The 20,210-nt window shown below is 45.4% G+C and overlaps 1 protein-coding gene across 1 annotated transcript in view; it reads right to left on the reverse strand.

Annotated features, from left to right (window-relative positions):
- STK10 (serine/threonine kinase 10) overlaps positions 1-20,210 on the reverse strand; it is a 230,286-nt gene that overhangs the window by 43,705 nt on the left and 166,371 nt on the right. Inside the window, exons 8-10 of the mRNA XM_007939772.2 lie at positions 14,011-14,145; positions 10,385-10,924; positions 6,080-6,210 (exon numbers count right to left, since the gene is read on the reverse strand). Coding sequence (XP_007937963.1) covers positions 6,080-6,210; positions 10,385-10,924; positions 14,011-14,145 — 806 coding nt within the window. The remainder of the gene's footprint in view (positions 1-6,079; positions 6,211-10,384; positions 10,925-14,010; positions 14,146-20,210) is intronic.

Below are 20,210 nucleotides of genomic sequence, written 5' to 3' on the forward strand. Positions count from 1 at the left end.
GTGAAGTTAGAGGAGGTCAGAAGATGCCACCTCCATGCCCCTTTACTAATCTCTTAGTGAAAAAAGCAAGATGTTAGAGTGTCTAAATTTCTACCCACCATATGTGTAAAACACAAAATGGGCAATAAATGTGTGTGCACTGTGTATGTATGTGCACTTTCAAGTATCTATGGAAGGATATACACCACAATATAACCTCAGGGAGGGGAAGTGGCTGGCTGGCAGGAAAAGGAGGGAGGGAGAGTTTTCACTCTTCACCTTCTCCCATTTTTGGAATTTTAGACCATGATATTATATTACCTTAAAACACACACACACACACACACACACAAATTTGACCTATACCACACACTAGACTAATTTTATAAAACCACCTTAATCTTGCACTCATCGAAAAAATACTGGCAGCATAACCCCAAAGTTTAAATATTTATCTTCAGGGAAGTTCCATTAAAAACTAATATGCCACCCAGATCACAAGAGAGATTTTTTTTAAAAAAAAGAAAATAATAGGCATCATTTATGTAATCAGTATCTTTTTACCATACTTATTCAATCTGTATGCTGAGCAAATTATCTGAGAAGGCTGGACTGTACGAAGAAGGATGTGGCATCGGGAATGGAGGAAGACTTGTTAACAATCTGCAATATGCAGATGACACAACCTTGCCTGCTAAAAGCAAGTGCATTTGAAGCATTTACTGATGAAGAGCAAAGACTACAACCTTCAATGTAGATTACATCTCAACATAAAAAAAGCAAAAATCTTTACAACTAGACCAATAAACAACATCACAATTTACTGTTAGGTGCTGTAGAGTTAGTTCCGACTCATAGTGACCCCACGTACAACAGAACAAAACATTGCCCAGTTCTGTGCCATCCTCACAATCACTGTTGTATCTGAGCCCATCGTTGCAGCTGCTGTGTCAATCCATCTTGTTGAAGGTCTTCTTCTTTTTCGCTGACCCTCTTACTTTACCAAACATGACGTCCTTCTCCAGGGACTGATCTCTCCTAATAACATGTCCAAAGAACGTGAGACAAAGTCTTGTCACCCTCACTTCTAAGGAGCATTCTGGCTGTACTTCTTCCTAGACAGATTTATTCATTCTTCTGGCAGTCTATGGTATATTTAATATTCTTTGCCAACACCATAATTCAAAGGCATCAATTCTTCAGTCTTCCTCATTCATTGTCCAGCTTTAACACGCATATGAGGTAACTGAAAATACCGTGGCTTGGGTCAGGCATAGTTTAGTCCTCAAAGTGATACCTTTGCATTTTAACACTTCAAAGATAAATAGAGAAAATATTGAAATTGCTGAGGGTTTCATTTGACTTGGATCCACATCAACGTCCAGGGAAGCAGCAGTCAAGAAATTAAATGATACATTGCACTGGGCAAATTTGTTGCAGAAGGCCTCTTTAAAGTGTAAAAAGCAAAGATGCCACTGAGGACTAAGGAACTACCTACACAAGGAGAGGCCAGGCATACTCTCTGGGATCTGAGGGAGCCTTGTTTGGATCTTAGCTCTGTCAACTTTCCAATTGTAGGCCTTGGGCGGTCACCCAATCTTTGTGGACCTCCATTGCCTCATCAGGAGCTCTGGTGGCGCAGTGCTTAAGGCATCTGACTGCTAACCAGAAGTCTGGCGGTTCAAACCCACCAGCCACTCCTCGGAAGGAAGGTTGGCAATCTACTTCTGTAGTGATACCACCTAGGAAACCTAAGGAGGAGTTGCTATGAGTTGGATCCGACTTGATGGCAATGGGTTTGGTTTGGTTTTTTACTGCCTCATCTGTAAAACGGGGACAATGATCTTGACCTCTCAGGTCTTTTGGGGGTTAAATGTGGTGATGCATGTAAAGTGTCCTACTTGATAAAATAAAAGCTGGAAGACACCAAGAATGAGGAGGCGGCTGGGGCTACCTGCACCTCTGGAGAAGCACATTCTCCATCAAGAAGCTTCTAGCTGAGCCTCTGCTTTTCTGGGAAGTGGAAAAGCAGGGGCGATTTATGTGAGTGTTAACAAAAAAATTGAAATCCTAACTCAAGAGAAACTAAGGTTTAGACAAAAATTGACAAATAAACAACCAAATCAAGGAATATACAAAGAAGAGGGCAGGCAGCCAGGTTCTAACCTTACCTCCCAGACCCACCCTGGTTCTCACAAGGGCAGCAGGCAGAGAGGCAGAATAATGTCTTAAGATGTCTTAAGAAGGAACCTGCACAAGCAAGTTTAGGGAAGGACAGGGGAACCTCTGACCCAGAAGCTTCACCTGGGGACAGGGATACACATGCTGTCACACAGTTCAAAAACCTGTGTGACCTCCACCTGGTCCCCCCTCAAAAAAAATTTGCCTTCAAGTCAACCCCAGCTCATGGTAACCCCATGCACATCAGAGAACTGTATTCTATAGAGTTTTCAACAGATGATTTTTTGGAAGCAGACTGCCAGGCCTTTCTTCTGAGGCACTTCTGGGCAGACTCAAACCTCCACATGTGAGCCAATCTTCTAGGAATGCTAGGATCCAGGCATTAATGAGGCATGGGTCAACAGGGAATGATCTGAACCTTTGTGGCCCTGCAGCCTGGTGCCTGGTTTACAGGACACTCTGACCTCCAGACCACGGCACACAAAGAAGAAAAGGCTTGTTCTTTCTGAGCACCTCTCTTTCACCTGGGTAGGTCTCACCCTGCCAACCCAAGTAGCACACAGCTCCTCCTCTTAGGGAGGGGTCCAGGGTCAGGTGCATCATTTCTAGGTGAGGTGTGGGAATCTGGAATTTCAACCCTAGAACCTGTAGTGTCCACAGGGGAGACAACAGAAACCCAGCTCCTGAGGTCTGAAGCTTTATGAATCCAGGGCATCTCCCAGGTGACTGTTAAACCAGCAGGTGGAGTCACCGGGCAACAGTAAGCCCTGCCCAGCCTCCCCAACCCTCAGCAGATGAGGACACCAGAGTGGGTATGTGTGTGTGCATGCAGGAACACTAACTATGAAAAAGTCTGCTCTCATCCTTCTGGCCTCGAGTGAGAAGAAGCGCTCCACAGCATCCTAAACTGCTTTGGAATATTTGTGCTTTTTATTATTTATTTACTTATCGAACATTTTATTGTGGTTTAAGTGAAAATTTACAGAGCAAATTGGTTTTCCACTCAACAATTGATACACATTTTGTTTCGTGACATTAGTTGCAATCCCTCCCTGTTACAGCACACTTCCCACTTCCTCCCTGGGTGCCCATTTCCATTCTTCCTTCTTTCTGAGTTTATGCTTTTTTAAAATATGAATGTGTGTGATGTTCTAGAAATTTGCTCCAAACCAATCATGAATTTACCCCACAGAGGCCTGGACCCAGTAGAGCTGGGTTGTTCCTCAGCCTCACTGACCAGTACACCCTCCCCTGCTGCCCCCAGGAAGCACCTAGTCTGGGAGACATTCAGGGAAATTCTCACACAGACAGGTGTGCTGTTGTGCAGTGAATGGTGGCAACCAAAAGCTACATCCACTTCATAAGGCCCAGAACCTGAGATGTGACCTTATCTGAAAAGGGGTCTTAGCAGATGTAATGAAGGATTTCGAAATGGGATCATCTCAGATTATTTGGGTGGGCCTGAAGCCCTATGACAAGTGTCCTTGTAAGAGACACACAGGAGAAGACAGACATAGGAGAAGGTCATGTGAGACTGGAGTGATGTGGCCAAAAGGCAAGAAATGCCAGGAGCCATCAGAAGTTGAGGTGCTCTGGTAGCGTGGTGCATAAGGCACTTGACTGCTAACCAGAAGGCCGGTGGTTCAAACCCACCAGCCACTCCTCGGAAGGAAGTTGGGCAATCTACTTCCACCGTGATACTGCCTCGGAAACCCAAGGAGGGGTCACTATGAGTCGGGTCTCACTTTACACTACATAACAACAACAACATCAGAAGCTGGAAGAGGCAAGGTAGGATTCTACCCCTAAAAATTCTAGAAGGACAGCAGCCCTGGTCACACCTTGATTTTAGACTTCTGGTCTCCAGAAAAGGAGTTCTGGTGGCATAGTGGTTAAAGCATTTGGCTGCTAACCAAAAGGTGGGCAGTTTGAACATACCAGCTGCTCCATGGGAGAAAGATGAGACAGTCTTCTGTAAAGATTTATAGCTTTGGAAACCCTATGCCACAATTCCACTCTGTCCTTTAGGGTCACTATGAGTCAGAATCAAATCAACTCAACTCGATGGCAGTGGATTTGGTTTTGGATTTTGGACTCCAGAATTGTGAGAGAATGAATTTCTGTTGTTCTAAGCCACCAAGTTTGTAGTAATCTGTTGTAGCAGCCACAGGAGACTAATACATGCAATTATAATCTCAACTCTACCCCTTCCCAACTAGGTGATTTGGGGCAAGTAACTTAACTGCCAAGAAATAGTTTCCTCATTTACAAAATGGTAGAAATAAGATCTCCCTAAGGAGGGCTGTTAACAAGTCCCTGAGTGATGCAAACTGTTAAGCAGTTGGCTGCAAACCAAAAGGTTGGAGGTTCGAGTCCACGAGGAGTACCTTTCAATAAAGGCCCTGTGACCTACTTCTGAAAAATCAGCCACTAAAAACTCTATGGAGCATAATTCTACCCTGACACACATGGGTATCCATGAATAAGACTCGCCTCACCAGCAACTGTTTTTCTGTTTGTTTGTTTGTAGGAGGGCAGTGGTAGTTCTGTGGTAGAACTCTCACCTTCCATGTGGGAGATTTGGGTTCAATTTCCAGCCAATGCACCTCATTTGCAGCCACCACCCAACTGCCAGTGAAGGCGTGTGTGTTGCTGTGATGCTGAGTAGGTTTCAGTGGAGCTTCCAGACTAAGAAGGACCAGGAAGAAAAGCTTGGCCATCTACTTCAGAAAATCAGCTCATGAAAACCCAATGGACCACAAGGGTCTGGTCCTATTATGTGTGAGGTCACTATGAGTGGGGCTTGACTCAGCAGCAGTTAACAACAAGGAGAGCTATTAGAAACAAATAGCTACTGAAAAGTGCAAAGCACAGTCCCTGGCTTGTAGGTTCTGCCGAATACCTTCCTGCCTAATCTAATCCCTTGGCATGGCTCATTAGTTTTGCCTCCAAAATGTATGTCGAATCCAATCACTCCTCCCCATTTCCATGGCCCAAGCCCACAGCCTGACTCCTAGAAGAGGGTCCAAACTCCTGGTCTCCCTGCTCCTAGTCTTGCCCACTCTATAGCCCTGGTTCACACAGCAGTCAAAGCCATCTTTAAAAAGGGTCCTCAGACCTGGTCACTCTCCAGCTGTTACCCTCCCACTGCACCTGGAATAAAAGCCACACTCTTTCATCAGAGCCCACAGGCCTACATGATTTGGACCCTGCCAACCTTGCTGACCAGATCCCCTACTGTCTCCCTCTGACTCTTACACTCCAGCCATCTTTTCAGTGCCTTGAACAAGCCAAGAGTCACTCCTCAGAGCCTCAACAACTGTAGTTCCCTCTGTGCTCCCAGCTCTGAGCACAGAACTGCTCGCCTCACCCTTCAGGCTCAGCTCAGAGGGTTTCCCTCAGAGCAGCACACCCCTCAAACCCAGGTACTTGCTATCATATCACCCATTCATTACCCTCCCAGCATATGCCACAATCGGAAATTATCTTGTGTGGTGTGCATTGGCCCATCAGGCATAAGTTCTACAAGGGCAACAGTCTTATCTGTCTGGGTCATTGCCTATTCCCCAACCCCAGCGTGATGCTTGTGCTGTCATGGGGACTTAGTCAATGTTTATGTTTGGGATGGACAGATAGATGCATGAGCAGGAGGACAACTGGATGGGTGGATGAATGGATGGATGAATGGATGAGTAGATGCATGGATGAACAGATGGTTAGATGAGTAGATGCATGGGTGGACAGATGAATGGATGGAGGGATGGATAGATGAATAGAGATGTACAGAATCTCAGTCAAACCCATTTCCTTTTGTCTCCTTGATCTCCTATTTTATGCTGCAGACAGAAGGCCCTTATGCTCATCTTGCATACGATAACTTCACCCCACTGTCATCCCTGGTGGTGCTTCCCAGACTTACCTGAGAAATCTCATCTCCTCATCCTTCTTCTCATCTTCACTGATGATCTTAGAGGTGGTGATGCTCACCTCCACACCGTCCACCACAAACTTGCGTGTCCGCTTGAGGGTCTTATTGTGCAGCCTTGAGTCCTGTCCAGGAAAAATCATTAGGCGAAGCTCAGCATCTCAACTAAGAATCCACAGCTGATATAGGGAGATGCCCTCTGCAGCCTTCCTGGCCACAGACTCGGTCCAGCCCAGGAAGGATGTGGCTGTCCATTGTCCCCTTCTTGCCTTAAGCTTCTCAATCTGAGAGCCTGAGTGATTGAGGGTACCCCCTTTCCTCTCCCTGACCTTGGCCTCCAAATACTGCCCTGATGCCTCCCTACCTTGCTGCCAGCACCCCACACATGCAGGCTGGGTTCTAATCCTGACTCTACCACTTATTCACTCTGTGACTTGGGCAAGTTCCTTGTCCTGTCTGAGCCTCAGTTTCCTAAAATCTGTCAAATGAGGATAATAATAGTATTTGCCTCATAGGATGGTTATGACAAGTCAATGAGATAATGCTTGGAGGTCACATGGTGTAGCACCTGGCTCACGGCAAGTGTCATTCCTGATGGCTATCATTACAGAACCAGAATCTCTTGCAGCCATGCCAAAAATCCAATGTGAAAAACCAAGAGTTGTTTTGTAACTGATTTGGCAGGAACCCTGACCTGACCTGAACTCCTATCTGGAACTGCCATAGGATTACTCATTATTTTTACCTTTGACTACAAATAATCATGCATTGCACATGTGGGTGCTTACGAAGTGATACCTGGATGCCTGGAGGTGTGAGATAATCTATGGGGCCTTTAAATTCTGGATTCTGATTTGGGTGAGGACACGTGGCCTACAGTGGTCTCATCATTGCATTCCCCTTCAGTCCTTTGTACCTGACCCATTGGCTGACTTCCAAGGCTCCTCCTGGTAGAGCCCAGCTCTGTGTTACTGAGAGAGGAGAGAGTCGGCCAAAGTGGCTGTAGGCAGCCGGTCTCTGTACCCTCAAATTTTCTCTGACCTTGATTCTCACTCAGTAGAGACAAGCCCACAGTTCTCACTTTGCCACATCCCTACATGCTTTTGCCACCTCCCCTAGCACCTTGCCCAGACACCCTGGGAACACAGCTATCATGTCTGACTCTCATCTCCCCATTGTACTCAATTCACATGTCCTAGGACTCAGCTCAAGAGGGTCAAACACTGGATAGAGTGGGAGAACAATGTGGAACAAAACTCAAAATCATAAAAAAAGACCACGTTTACTGGTCTGATAGAGCCTGCTGAGACCCCTGACACTATGGCCCCTGGCTACTCTTCAGGTCTGAAATCAACTTCCAGCCAAACAACAGAGAGGAATAGAGGGTGAACATTCACACCAGGAAGACACACTCCTTAGAACAATCAATCACGGGAGAATAGAAGGGCAGTATCTGCACAGGGAGATAGCTCAGGGGGCAGGAATGCACAGGAAAGGAGACAGGGAAGAGGTTACTACAGGGAGAAAGTGGGATGAGAGCTGTTACACTGTGGGGATTGCAGTCAATGTCATAAAACAAAATGTGTATGAACTGCTGTATGGAAAATGAATGAATGAATGAATAAATAAAAGACTAGGAGACTGTCAAAAAAAAGATGGGTCAAATGATCAAGGAGAAATGTAAGCTGGCAGTAGAGAATGAAGGGGAAAAAAGAGGCCCCGGCAGCAGCCCTCAGAACACAACCCCTCCTGATCACGGGGCCTCATCCCTGAGGAATAGGCTCCTACTTCAGGCCAAGGTGCTGATGCAGCTGGGGGAGTCTTATCAGCACAGCCCAATTCACTGCAGGTCAGCTAGCGCAAGAATGTTGCCAACACCCTGCTGGAGGTGGTGTAGCCTTGAGTACAGGAAGAAAAAGGGAAAAATTACCTTTATTTTTTTTTTTACATTTACACATTTCCACCTCATCCCACAGCACCTCGCCCAGGACACCCTGGTAACAGGGCTGTCAGCCTGACTCTCACCTTCCTATCATACCACTTCACACATCCTACAACTCAGTTCAAGATGGGATGTTTTTAGACTGGAGGAACTAAACTAAAAGAGAAATGGATGAATCTTATGGAAATTCAACAAACTGTACATTGGTGCATTATTCGTTGTGTGATTTACAAGAGAATAATCAAGGTTTGGGGATTATACTATTGTATCTTAAGGTGGGAGTTCCTGAGTAGTGCAAATGGCTAATGTGCTCCGCTGCTAACGGACAGACTGGAGGTTCAAGTCCACCCAGATGCTCCTGGGAAGAAAGACCTGAAGATGCACTTTCTAAAAATCAACGTTGAAAACCCCGTGGAGCACGGTTCTACTCTGACACACACGGGGTCGCCATGGGTCAGAACCGACTCCATGGCAATTGTTGGTGGAGGCCTTGAGGTGGTTTTGGTGTTGGGTCTGTGGGGCAAGGTCATTCCCCTGAGGACACAGAATGGGGTTTTCTTGGAAGGGAATTGTCTTGATAATTAAATCAGAAAAAGACAGATCCTGGGACAGGAAGTTGGGACTTGGTAAAGGGAGAACATTCTCATCTGACCTGGGCCGTAAGAAGGGCCGACTTGATTTGCGACACTGCCTGAGTGGTGGGCACTTTGGGTCCAGGAAGTTGCTACCATCAGGAGTCCTGTCAGGATGCGTTTGGCAGGCACATGTAGTCTTGAGATGGCTTGGGCAGTACTCCCTCACTACCTTTAGAGTCTTTTCAAGAAGAGAAGGGATAAGACGTCTGTCCCTGGGAAGCTGCTGGGCCCCAATGCTGCCTATACATTAAGAGGTGCTGTCCATACTTGTCCTAGTGACCTGTGGAACTTGGGTTCCCGAAACTCATTGATGGGCTAGCAGGCTGCTTCTTCTTTCTCTCCCTTTCATTAGGCACACATTGTTTGAGGATCTACTGTGTGGTTTTCACTGCTAAAAACAATGAGGGATAGGAGAAGAAGTTATATAGTACTTTCTCTAAAATCAGCCCTGGCTGAGGAGTGAGACCTCAACATAGCCACAGTCAGGTGGCCAATGGTGATTTTAGGAACATTCTAGAATGTAATGAAGTGGGTAGGAGAAGGAGTCAGCCCATTACAGCCAATGGAGGAGAAGGAGGCCATAGCTTCCACTAGGAAGGCAAGTAGAGCTGAGAGCATGGAGTTGGGGTCTGATCAGCTCCTTCACTTTCTCCTTCTATGGTCCAGCTCCCAGTTTCACTAAGCATCAGTTCCTGCATCTGTAAATTGGGATAATGAAGCACCTAACAGTGTTTGTCTCAGGCTGACCCCTCAGGCACAGTAACTATTGTCATCCACAATGTTATCCACCTCCAGAAAGACCACTAAGCCAAGGAAAAAAGCCATGAGCCCTTTCTTTTCATTGAATCTATCAGTCATCTCCTGAACCACTTGGTTGACCCCATAGTATGACCCCTGAAAGGTCTGTAGAAAAGAACTTCCACTTTCAGAATTCTCTCTCCTGGTATTACCAAGGCCTTTAATCAAAGTTTGAAATTGAAAGCCAAACCAACTGCTTGGCATTACTAAACCCCAAATTGAACCCCAATACTTTGGAGATGAAACTATGAATCAAACTGTTGATGTTAGCTGCCCTCAAGTTGGCCCCTGACTCATGGCAACCCCTCGAACAATGGGATTAGACCACCGTGATCCCCAGGGTTTTCATTGGCTGAATTTTTGGAAGTAGATCATCAAGCCTTTCTTTTAGTCCATCTTTGGAAGTATTAGTCCATCTGGAAGCTCTGGTGGCATAGTAGATAAGGTACTTGGCTGCTAACCAGAAAGTCAGTGGTTCAAATCCACCAGCTGCTCCATGGAAGGAAGATGGGGTCACCTACTTCCATAAAGATTTATAGCCTTGGAAACCCAATAGGGATTGCTATGAGTTGGAACTGTCTCGATGGCAGTGAGTTTGGTTTGTTTTGGAATCTGGAAGCTCAGCTGAAGCTTGTTCAGCATCACAGGAACACATAAGCCTCCAATGACAGATGGGTGGTGGCTACACATCAGGTACACTGGGGATCGAACCCAGGTCTCCTACGTGGAAGGCAAGAATTCTACCACTGAATCACCACTGTCCCCTCTATGAACTGAACTACAAGTTCCTTAAAAAAAAGGCAATTCTTCATGAGCCACTTCAAATGGGAAACAGCTGCTAAATACTTTCTAAAACCAAAGCTGGGCAGTAAAACATCCTACAGCAATCCTACTCCAAGGCTCTAGTGCGAGAGGTGGAGTTACCTTAATGGACAGAGAGCCTGTCTCTCTGTTCAGGGACAGGTCAGCAGAGAGGGAGGTATTGTAGTCCATGCTCTCAGAGGTGGACAGGCTGCCATAATCTGAGTCCCTCTTGGATGGGCCTGGAGCTGCCTGGGAAGTGGGTTCCAGCCTACCATTGGCCAGCTTCTCATCTCCCAAGGTCTCCAGAGCACTGCTGTTAGGCCGGCTTTGGCTTGGCTTTGGGGACCTGTTGGCTGCTGGACTGAGGTCCCCCCAGTCAGTGCTTTGTTTCTCCTTGTCTATCTGAATCCTGGCATCCATTGACACCGGCCGGGACTTCCGGAGGGGTGCAGGTAGGCCATTCTCATTTCCAGGGGCCACATCTGGGGGGCTAGTGGTTTGGAGGGATCTGTCCTCACAGGGCTGGCTGCAGGGCCCATTCACACTGTCCTGAGTCTGGCTTTGTGTTGGCGGGTTGGAAGATGATTCCTTGAGTGGTTTGTCAGCATTGAGGCTCAGCTGACTCACCTCAGAAGAATCCTGAGTGTGGTTCCCTAGAGACTAGGGTAAAAACAAAAAAAGGACAGTTAAAGCCATACTGCTGTACTGCTCCATGTCCAAGGAAAGTCAGAGACACAGGAGGGTTGGAAAGTCAGACCCCAACAAGGTGACATGGATCAGGGCCAGGGAGTAAAATAGGTAAAAGTCCCCAGTAAGCCATAGTCCTCACCAATCCCTAATGCCCAACCAACAATAAAATTACCACCTGTTTTAAGGAATAGGAATCTTGTTGTCTCTAACCTTAGCTTCATTTAATAGCTATTATTCCTATTAGGAGGAGTCTTTGGGTATTGCAAATGGTAACATGCTCAGCAGCTAACTAAAAGGTTAGCTGTTCAAACCCACCCAGAGATACTTCAGAAGAAAGGCCTGGCAATCTACTTCTGAAAAATCTGCCACTGGAAACCCTATGGAGCATAGTTCCACTCTGACACACATGGGGTCACCATTAGTCAGAGTTGATTCAACAACCATTGGTTAATTGGTTGGTTGTGTTTCTTCTAGGAGTGGAGGTGAATGCCCCATCTAAGGGGGCAGTGGCTACTCTGCTCCAGCCAATTGTGACAATGCAGGAAACTTTTGAGTGTTGTGGCCACGTCTTCCAACATTTCAAGAGAAAAGGAAAATGTGGATTTTTACTGACATCTCCAGATTTTTACTTGGCAACTAATTCAAAAGGCTTAAAAATTGTATAAAAGCCAAACACAACTTATCTGGGGGTTGGATTCAATGTGCCAGGTACAAAGTTTTGAGGTTTTTTTGTTTGTTTGTTTGACAGAGCTTTTGGGGGTAAAGAGTACTGGAAACATTGCTAGGGTGAAACAGAATACCCAATTCTGTGGATGAAACAGAAATGTCCAGCTTAAAGAATAAAGTGAGAACCCACTTGTAGGTCAGGCATGGAGCCGGCCACTGCTCAGAGGTCTTGCCCACTCCTTTCCCAGTGACAGCCCCCTTCCTCTCCTCCACATGCCTTTGCATCTAGGTTCAATCGCTAAGTGCTATGTTGTTGTTCAAAAAAATCAGCCATTGACAACCCTCTGACATACATGGGACTGTGATGACCTGGAGTCGACTCAATGGCAACCAAGTGCCACAGGTTAATTTTATCTGTTTTTAAACTTCATATACATGGAATCACACTGTCAGCACTCTTTGGAGTCCTTCTAGCCCCTGGTTTTTTATCTTGGATAAGGTAGTTAGAAGTAATTCCAATCTACTTACTCTTCAGCACCCAGAGAAATGGTTCTAAAATTTAGATCTGATCTGCCATGGCCCTCAACCAACACCCAGCCCCTGCCTGATACCCTTCAATGGTCCCCACTGCCCTCACGAAAATCAGCCTCCTGCCCGTGGAGATCCAGGCCATAGTGACCACTTTTTCCCTCCCTCCCCAGCCCCTCTGCCTGCCACTTTCTCCTAGAACCAGGCCCTGGAAAGCTGTCTCCCTCTCCCACCCTGATTCTCTATTCCTCACCTACACCCAGCCCTGCTACCTATCTGCTCAGCCAGCCACTTCACTTCTCAGTTCTCAGTTTTCCCATCTGTAAAATGGAGCCTTGGTTCCTCTCTGTTGTAGGCTGCAGAAGGCTGACTGCCCAGCACTCACTCTGGAGCCAATCAGAAATAGTTGTGGTTATTATACTAATTTGCTTGTTCTCCCCTAAGATTCTTTTCTTTACCCTTGTGAGGATTTGTACCAGCCTCACGCTGCTCTCATGACTGCATGCAACTCCAGGAAGCCATTGCATGGGCCTGCATGGACAACAATGTGGGCAAGTCCAGCCCCTGCTTCACTAGGTCCTAGCCAAGGAGCTCTCCCCAAGCAGCTAGACCAAACATTGAAAAGCAGCCATTTAGGACAGAGTCAGGCCCACTGAGGTACTCTGCTTATTTATTTATTTATTTTTAATTTAAATTAGCTCACAGATGCTCAGCAAGTGCTGTAGCTGCTAATGGGTTACAAATATGCTAAGACAGGGTCCCTTTGGCCCTCAGAGCAGGCAAACAGGGTCTGAGGTAGCAAAGCCCTTTGGCCTGCAGCCTCTGACTCCATGTGGCTTCTTTTCATTTATCCCAATGTGCTGAAAAACAGTCTCCTTTTGTATGTGAGCGTGATGCAGTAAATTACAAGGTATGGCTTTTCTAGCCATAGTATTTGTAACTCCCACTTTGCAACTGAGTAGCTGATTATTAAAGTCATCCACCTGTGGCAGCACAAAGTCATCTTCCAGCAAGTCACTCTCTCTCAGGTGTGTAGAATTCTGATGTTGGGATTGGTTAGTTTTGCTGCTCTGCCAGACTCAGAAGGAGCTCAACTACAGGCAGAGAGAATCTCTCTGACTGCCAGCTGAGAGAGATGTGCTGCTGAAAGAGACATGTTGCTGAAAGAGATGCACTGCTGAGAGAGATGAGAGGGAGATGCATTGCTGAGAGAGAGAGAAAGAGAGAGAAGGAGAGGGAGAGAGACATGCTCATGAGAGAGACTGAGAGAGTCGGCCAGCTGAGAGAGATGCCCAGCTGAGAGAGACTGAGTGCATTCCTGAGCTTGAATTGTAGCCTGTTGCTTCCCTAATAAAGCCCATAATCTGTGAGTTCTGTGTGGCCACTGCAGTGAATTACTGAATCCAGCAGAGGGGTGGTGGGTGCTGTAGGAGGAACAGCTGGTGACAAGGTTAGTAAGAGGGCTGGAAGGTGGCGGCATGTCTGGCCTCATAGGAACAAGCCTTGGGCTGCTGATGGTGATTCTGCCTTCCTCTTATGGAGGTAGAGGAGGTCAGAAGATGCCACCTCCCTGCCCCTTTAGCAGTGAGTCAATGTGAAAAAGGTTGGAAGTGAATTACCTGCCCCCTTTTAAAAATTAGAAGATTCCATGTGAGAAATCTAGATTCCTGGTGTCTCTTGGAACTTCTAGGATCTGACCAACACCTGCCCATCCATCACCCTGGCCCACACGCCTGTTTATGTAACCTGCGGTGTGGGCTTCTGGAGAGAGACAGAAACCACCCTTCCTGAGCCTCCTCAAATTCCACAGACTCCAGCACTGGGCGCTTGCCCTCCCCAGCCCCCATTCTTCCTGGTCTTACAGAGGTAGCATCCACCGTGTCTTCCTCTTCTGCCTCTTCCCGGCCATCTTCGATCTCCTCCATCACTTCAGCCTTGGCCTCTGCCACCAGCTCCCTCAGAGCCTTATTATTGGTGATGCTGCTGACAAAGGGATGCTGAGGGGACAAGACACACCTGGGTCAGAACCACCTTGGGGTGAGGCGGGGAGGAACACTCAAAGCCAGGAAATGTGAACATGAACTTGGTAAGGGAGGCCCACAAGCAGTTCTAAAAGCCTATATGTACAGTGCAGCATCAATCCTGGCTCTGTCACTTACCACCTGTGTGACACTGAGCATTTTGCTTAACCTCTCTGAGCCACAGTTTCATCCATCTTAAGCAGAGACAATCATGAAAATCCCCACAGGAAAGTCAGGAGCATTAAATGTTTTGATACACATCACAAAGTAGCACCTGTTTGTTATCACAAAACATTGTATGTGCCTCGGATATTTAATACAATAGGCTTTACATCAGATTGGTTTAACTGTGAGTTGCATGTACGTCGGACGTTCATCACTGGGGGACTGCCTGTATCCCCTCGCAGTCAATCCTCTCTCCCCTACTCACCCATCACCAAAGACTGGTTCTGTTTGCTCTTTATTATCACTGAAATGGAATTACATAGCATGTAGCTTTTGCTGTTTGGCTTCTTTTACTCAGATATGGTACATGGTTAGCTGCCGTCAAGTCAACGCTGTGTGTGCAGCATACAACTGCTCCACAAGGTTTCCAAGGCTGACCCTTCAGAAGCACATTGCCAGGCCTGTCTTCCAAGGCCCCTCTAGGTGGGTTTGAACCCACAAGGTTTTGGCTAGTAGTTGAACACTTAAGTTTGAGGCACTCAGGGACTCCTTGGCTTCCCTTTCTCAACACAATGCCTGCAAGGTTCACCTATGTTTCTGTGTGTATCGGTCACTTGTTCCTTTTTTTAATCCTTGTACAGTACCTCTGTTGCTTGAATATGTCAGTTTGTTCACCCATTCTGTTGCTGATGGACATTTGAGTTGTTCCCTGTTTTCTGGCAACTATGAATAAAGCTTCTATGAACATTCTTGTACAACTCTTTTGGTGGACTCAGGTATTTAGATTAAAGAAAGAAAATAACAAACTCTTGAGGCAGAGTAATGCAAGTTATATTCCTAGGCTTCTTTGGAAAGAAATATCACATCTAATTCACCTAAAAGTTAATGGTCTTTTACAGACTTCAGAAAATACCAAACATTTTAAGTCCTCCCAGTACCAGCTGCCGCTGAGTCAGCTCCGACTCATGGCAACTCTGTGTGTGTCAGAGTAGAAGTGTGCTCAATAGGGTTATTGATGGTTGACTGCTGTTCAGAAGTAGGTTGCCAGGCCTTTCTTCTGAGGCATCCATATGGGTAGATTTGAACCTCTAATCTTTCTGTTAGCAGCCGAGTGTCTTAACTGTTTGCTCCAGCTGGGGACTCCTTCCTAAGGCCTCCAAACCAAAAAAAAAAGCTGGCTGCCATCGAGTCAATTCTGACTCATAGCATTTCTGAGGCAGTAAATATTTATGAAGTAGATTGTGCAGTCTTCCTTCCGTGTGGAGTGACTAGTGGGTTTGAACCACCAGCCTTCTAGTTAGCAATCAAATGCCTTAGGCATTGCACCACTAGAGCTCCTCTCTTAAGTCCTCAGCAGATGTTAAGTAGTGAAATCCTGTCCTAAGGCATCTTCAAGGGGCTCTGGTGGCACAGTCATTAAAAGCACAGCAGCCAGTTTGTACCCCCAGCTACTCTGCAGGAGAAAAGATGAGGCGGTCTGCTTCCATAAAGATTTACAGCCTTGGAAACCCCAGGGGGCAGTTCTACTCTGTCCTGTAAAGTCACTATGAGTTGGAATAGACTTGATGGTGGTGGATTTGGTATGGTTTTAAAGCTTCTTATCTCAACACCAGGGTGTGGACAGGATCTGGGATTCCTCAATTCACCACTCAGGAAAGAATGTTGGGGGCGGGGCAGACGTCATTAAGTTGGAATTTGTACAGTGGAAGTTTATAGGAAGACTGATGAAATCCACACTGTTTTTGCTATCAGAAAACTTATCAGTGGAGGATCAGTGTCAACAAGATTTCAGGGGAAGTTATTTAAACTACTAGAAAGAACAAATTTTCTAGCACCCTTGAAAACCCATATACAAGTGATATGTTTACCACAAATCACTCTTATCTGTTTGTTCATTTAAAATAGCTCTTTCAGGGAAGGGCATCAACCAACACCCTATTCAACTTGTTCAGGAAATTAAGGCCACTTCTTCTAAAGAGCCTCTTCATTCAGATTTTCTTAAACCAGCCTGACTTCCTCTGATGACTCCAAACTAGCAAAGATTTTAAACATTTAATTTAAATGCCACAGAGCCAAATAACTGAGGCCAGCAATGTGCCAAGTGCTGAAACAAGGGTAAGAAACAAGACAGACAAACTCCCTGTTCCTGGGGACTTCAAGCTGAGTGGGAAAGAATACCATAGACATGTAACCAAAAGGTAACAAAAACCATTTCAGATCCTGCTAACAGGTTAGCCAGGGTGGTGTTGGCTACTAAGGTTGAAAGTTAGAGGCCTCCCTGAGGAGGTAATATGGGAGCTGAGACCTGAGAGATGTGAAAGGGCCAGTCAGGGAAACACCTAGGCATAGAACTCCAGGCAGAAGGAACAGCATGTATAAAAGCCCTAAGAGGGCACTGAACTTCCTGTTCTGAAGGAATGACTAGAAGGCTAGGACAGTGGAACAAACCGAATAGAAGGAAGAGTCAAAAAGCCATGAGAGGAGAGAATAGGACTGGGGTGGGGTTAGGGTGGGGATGGTACATCCAGGGCCCTGAAGGCCTTGGTGATGAGCTAAGATTTAATTCTAGGTACAATGATGAGAACTGGATGGCTGCAGCAGAGGACTGATATTAACAGTACACTTTAAAGATGTCACTGATGCTGTGTGGTTCCAAAAAGTCTTGAGTAGGGTCTTAATAAGGGTTCACTCATCATGAGAGGCACAAGCAGTACAGACATTAAAGAGTGTTGGCTCTAAACTTGAGAGCCACAGTCATGGGGACATCAAGTCACTGTTCTACATCTTACTTTGGTGAGTAGCAACTGGGGTCTTAAAACCTTGCAAGCATACTACCCAAAGCAATCTATACATTCAATGCAATTTCAGTCCAGAATCCATCAACATTCTTTATTGTTGTTGTTGTTGTTATGTGCCTCTAGTCTAGTCTAGTCGATCCAACTCATAGCGACCTCTCCTTGGGTTTCCGAGGCAGTATCACTACGGAAGTAGATTGCCCCCTCTTCCTTCGGAGGAGTGGCTGGTGGGTTTGAATCGCCAGCCTTCTGGTTAGCAGTCAAGTGCTTTAGGCACTACGCTACCAGAGCTCCTCATTCTTTAAGGATACGGAAAAATCAATCACTAATTTTATATGGAAAGGAAAGAGGCCTGAAACAAGCAAAGTGCTATTGAAGAAGAAGAACAAAGTAGGAAGTCTCACACTCCTGGATCTCAAAACCTACTATACAGCCACAGTAGTCAAAACAGCTTGGTACTGGCACAATGACAGACACATAGATCAGTGGAACAGAATTGATAATCTAGAAATAGATCCATTGACCCATGGTCAGCTGCTCTTTGACAAAGGGATGAAATACATTACATGGGGAAGAGAAAGTTCCTAACAAATGATGCTAGCAAAACTGGTTATCCATTTGCAGAAAACTGAAACAAAATTCATACTTCATACTATACACAAAAACTAACTCCAGATGGATCAGACTTAATGTGAAACCTGAAACTATAAAGTTCATCAAGGAAAAAATAGGGATAAACTTCTTGTTGTTGTTAGGTGCCGTCGAGTCAGCTCCAACTCATAGCAACCCTATGTACAACAGAACGAAGCACTGCCCAATCTTGTACCAACCTCACAATCCTTGCCAAATCTGAGCTCACTGTTAGCAGCTACTGTGTAGAATGTTTGCAGCTGTTTCTTCCCATTTTGAGTTTTGTCATGTCAGCAAATGGAGGTCCTGAAAGCTTTACTCCATCCACATCATTAAGGTAGGGTCTACTTTGAGGAGGCAGCTCTTCCCCAGTCATATTTTGAGTGCCTTCCGACCTGAGGGGCTCATCTTCTGGCACTATGTCGGACAATGCTTCAGGGCTATTCGTACAATTTTCCAGAAATATATCAGACAGTGTTTCACTGCTATTCATAAGGTTTTTACTGGCCAATTCTTTGAGAAGTAGATGGCCCCTTTCTTCTTCCAAGTCTGTCTTAGTCTGGGAGCTCCGCTGAAACCTGTCCATGATGGGTGACCTTGCTCATATTTGAAATACCAATGGCATAGCCTCCAGCCTCACAGCAACATCCAAGCCACTGCAGCACAACAAACTGATAAACAAGTGATGGAGGGGTAAACTTAGGGGCCTTAATTTATGGCATAAATAGATTCTCAAGCATAACACAAAATGCACAAACAGCAGAAGATAAACTAGATGATTGGGCTTTCTAAAAATTAAAATTTTATGTGCTTCAAAAAACTGCTCCAAAAGTGTAAAAAGAGGGCACACAGATTGAGAAAATATATTCAGCAATGACATACCTGTCAAGGGAATTATCTTTAAAATTTATAGACAACTCTTAACACCTCAACATAACAAAGACAAACAATACAATTAAAAAATGAGCAGAAGACATGAATAGACACTTCACCAAGGAAGATATTCAGGTGGCCAGCAATTACATGAAGAAATGCTCGTGATCATTAGCCATTCCAAAAAACCAAACTCACTGCCATGGAGTTGATTTGACTCATAGTGACCCCTCCCCTCCTTGGGTTTCCAAGGTGGTATCTCTATCAAAACAACAATGAGATACTATCTTGCCCCAGCAATAATAGCAAAGTTTAACAACACAGAAAATAACAAAGGCTGGCAAGGGTGTGGGGAGACCGGGACTCTCATACACTGCTGGTGGGACTGTAAAATGATACAGCCACTGTGGAAATAACTATGGTGATTTCTTTAAAAGTTAGAAATAGAAATACCATTTGATCCAGCAATCCCATTGCTAGGTATATATCCTAAAGAAGTGAGAGCCAAAACACAGATATATGCACACCCATGTTCATCACAGCATTATTCACAATAGCAAAGAGATGGAAACACCCTAAGTGACAACCAACAGAAGAACGGATAACCAAGCTGTGGCATATGCACACGATGGAATACTAAGCAACACTAAAGAATAACGTAGAATCTGCGAAACGCCACGTAACACAGGTGAACTTAGAGGCCGTTATTCTGAGTGAAATAAGTCAACCACAGAAGGACAAATATTGGATTAGTTCACTATTGTAAAACATCAAGGAAAGGTTTATATATGGAAGGAAGTTTTCTTTGTTGATTACCAGGGATGGGAGGGGAGGTGGGGTGGAACACTGCTAGATAGGTAGAGACAAGTATTGATTTGGGTGAAGGGAAGGGCAATGTACCAAAAGCAAGTGACCAACATAATAACACTAAGGAAAGGAAGACACAGAGAGATGCACAGTACAGACAACAAAGAAACATTTTTACATATATAATACCACGTTACTAGTGATCACAAACACTAATCTATGGGTAAGTAGATGGGTAGACAGGCTGAATGATCAGGTATGTCGAGGCAAAAGGGAATACACTCATGACCATATATAAGGTTGGCATATGACATCCCTACATACAGGTAACAAGGGCAATGTTACAATAACTTCTTAGGCACAGTCAACCACCCTGATGGAGATAGTTGTTGGACCTGTGGGCTCAGGACCATGGTCACAGGTGACATCAAGCTCACTTGGCATAACATACTACACAAAAACACTGTTCTACAACCTACTCTGGAGAGTAGCAACTGGGGTCTTAAAAGCTTGCAAGTGGCCATCTAAATGCAACAATGGGTCACCCTTCATCCAAAGCAGAGAAGAATGAAGAAAACCAAAGATGCATGGGAAAGGGATCAGTGTAGGAGATCCGGGATAGAGTGGGAGCACAATTTGGAACAAAACTCAAATTCATTAAAAATACAGGTTTACCTTAATACCAAAACCGGGAAAAGACATCACCCAAAAGGAAAATTACAGACCAATATCCCTCATGAATATAGATGCAAAAATCTTCAACAAAATCCT

This window comes from Orycteropus afer, unplaced genomic scaffold, assembly GCF_000298275.1.
Source record: "Orycteropus afer afer isolate SDZICR_OR568_19922 unplaced genomic scaffold, OryAfe1.0 scaffold00062, whole genome shotgun sequence".
NCBI lineage: Eukaryota > Metazoa > Chordata > Mammalia > Tubulidentata > Orycteropodidae > Orycteropus > Orycteropus afer.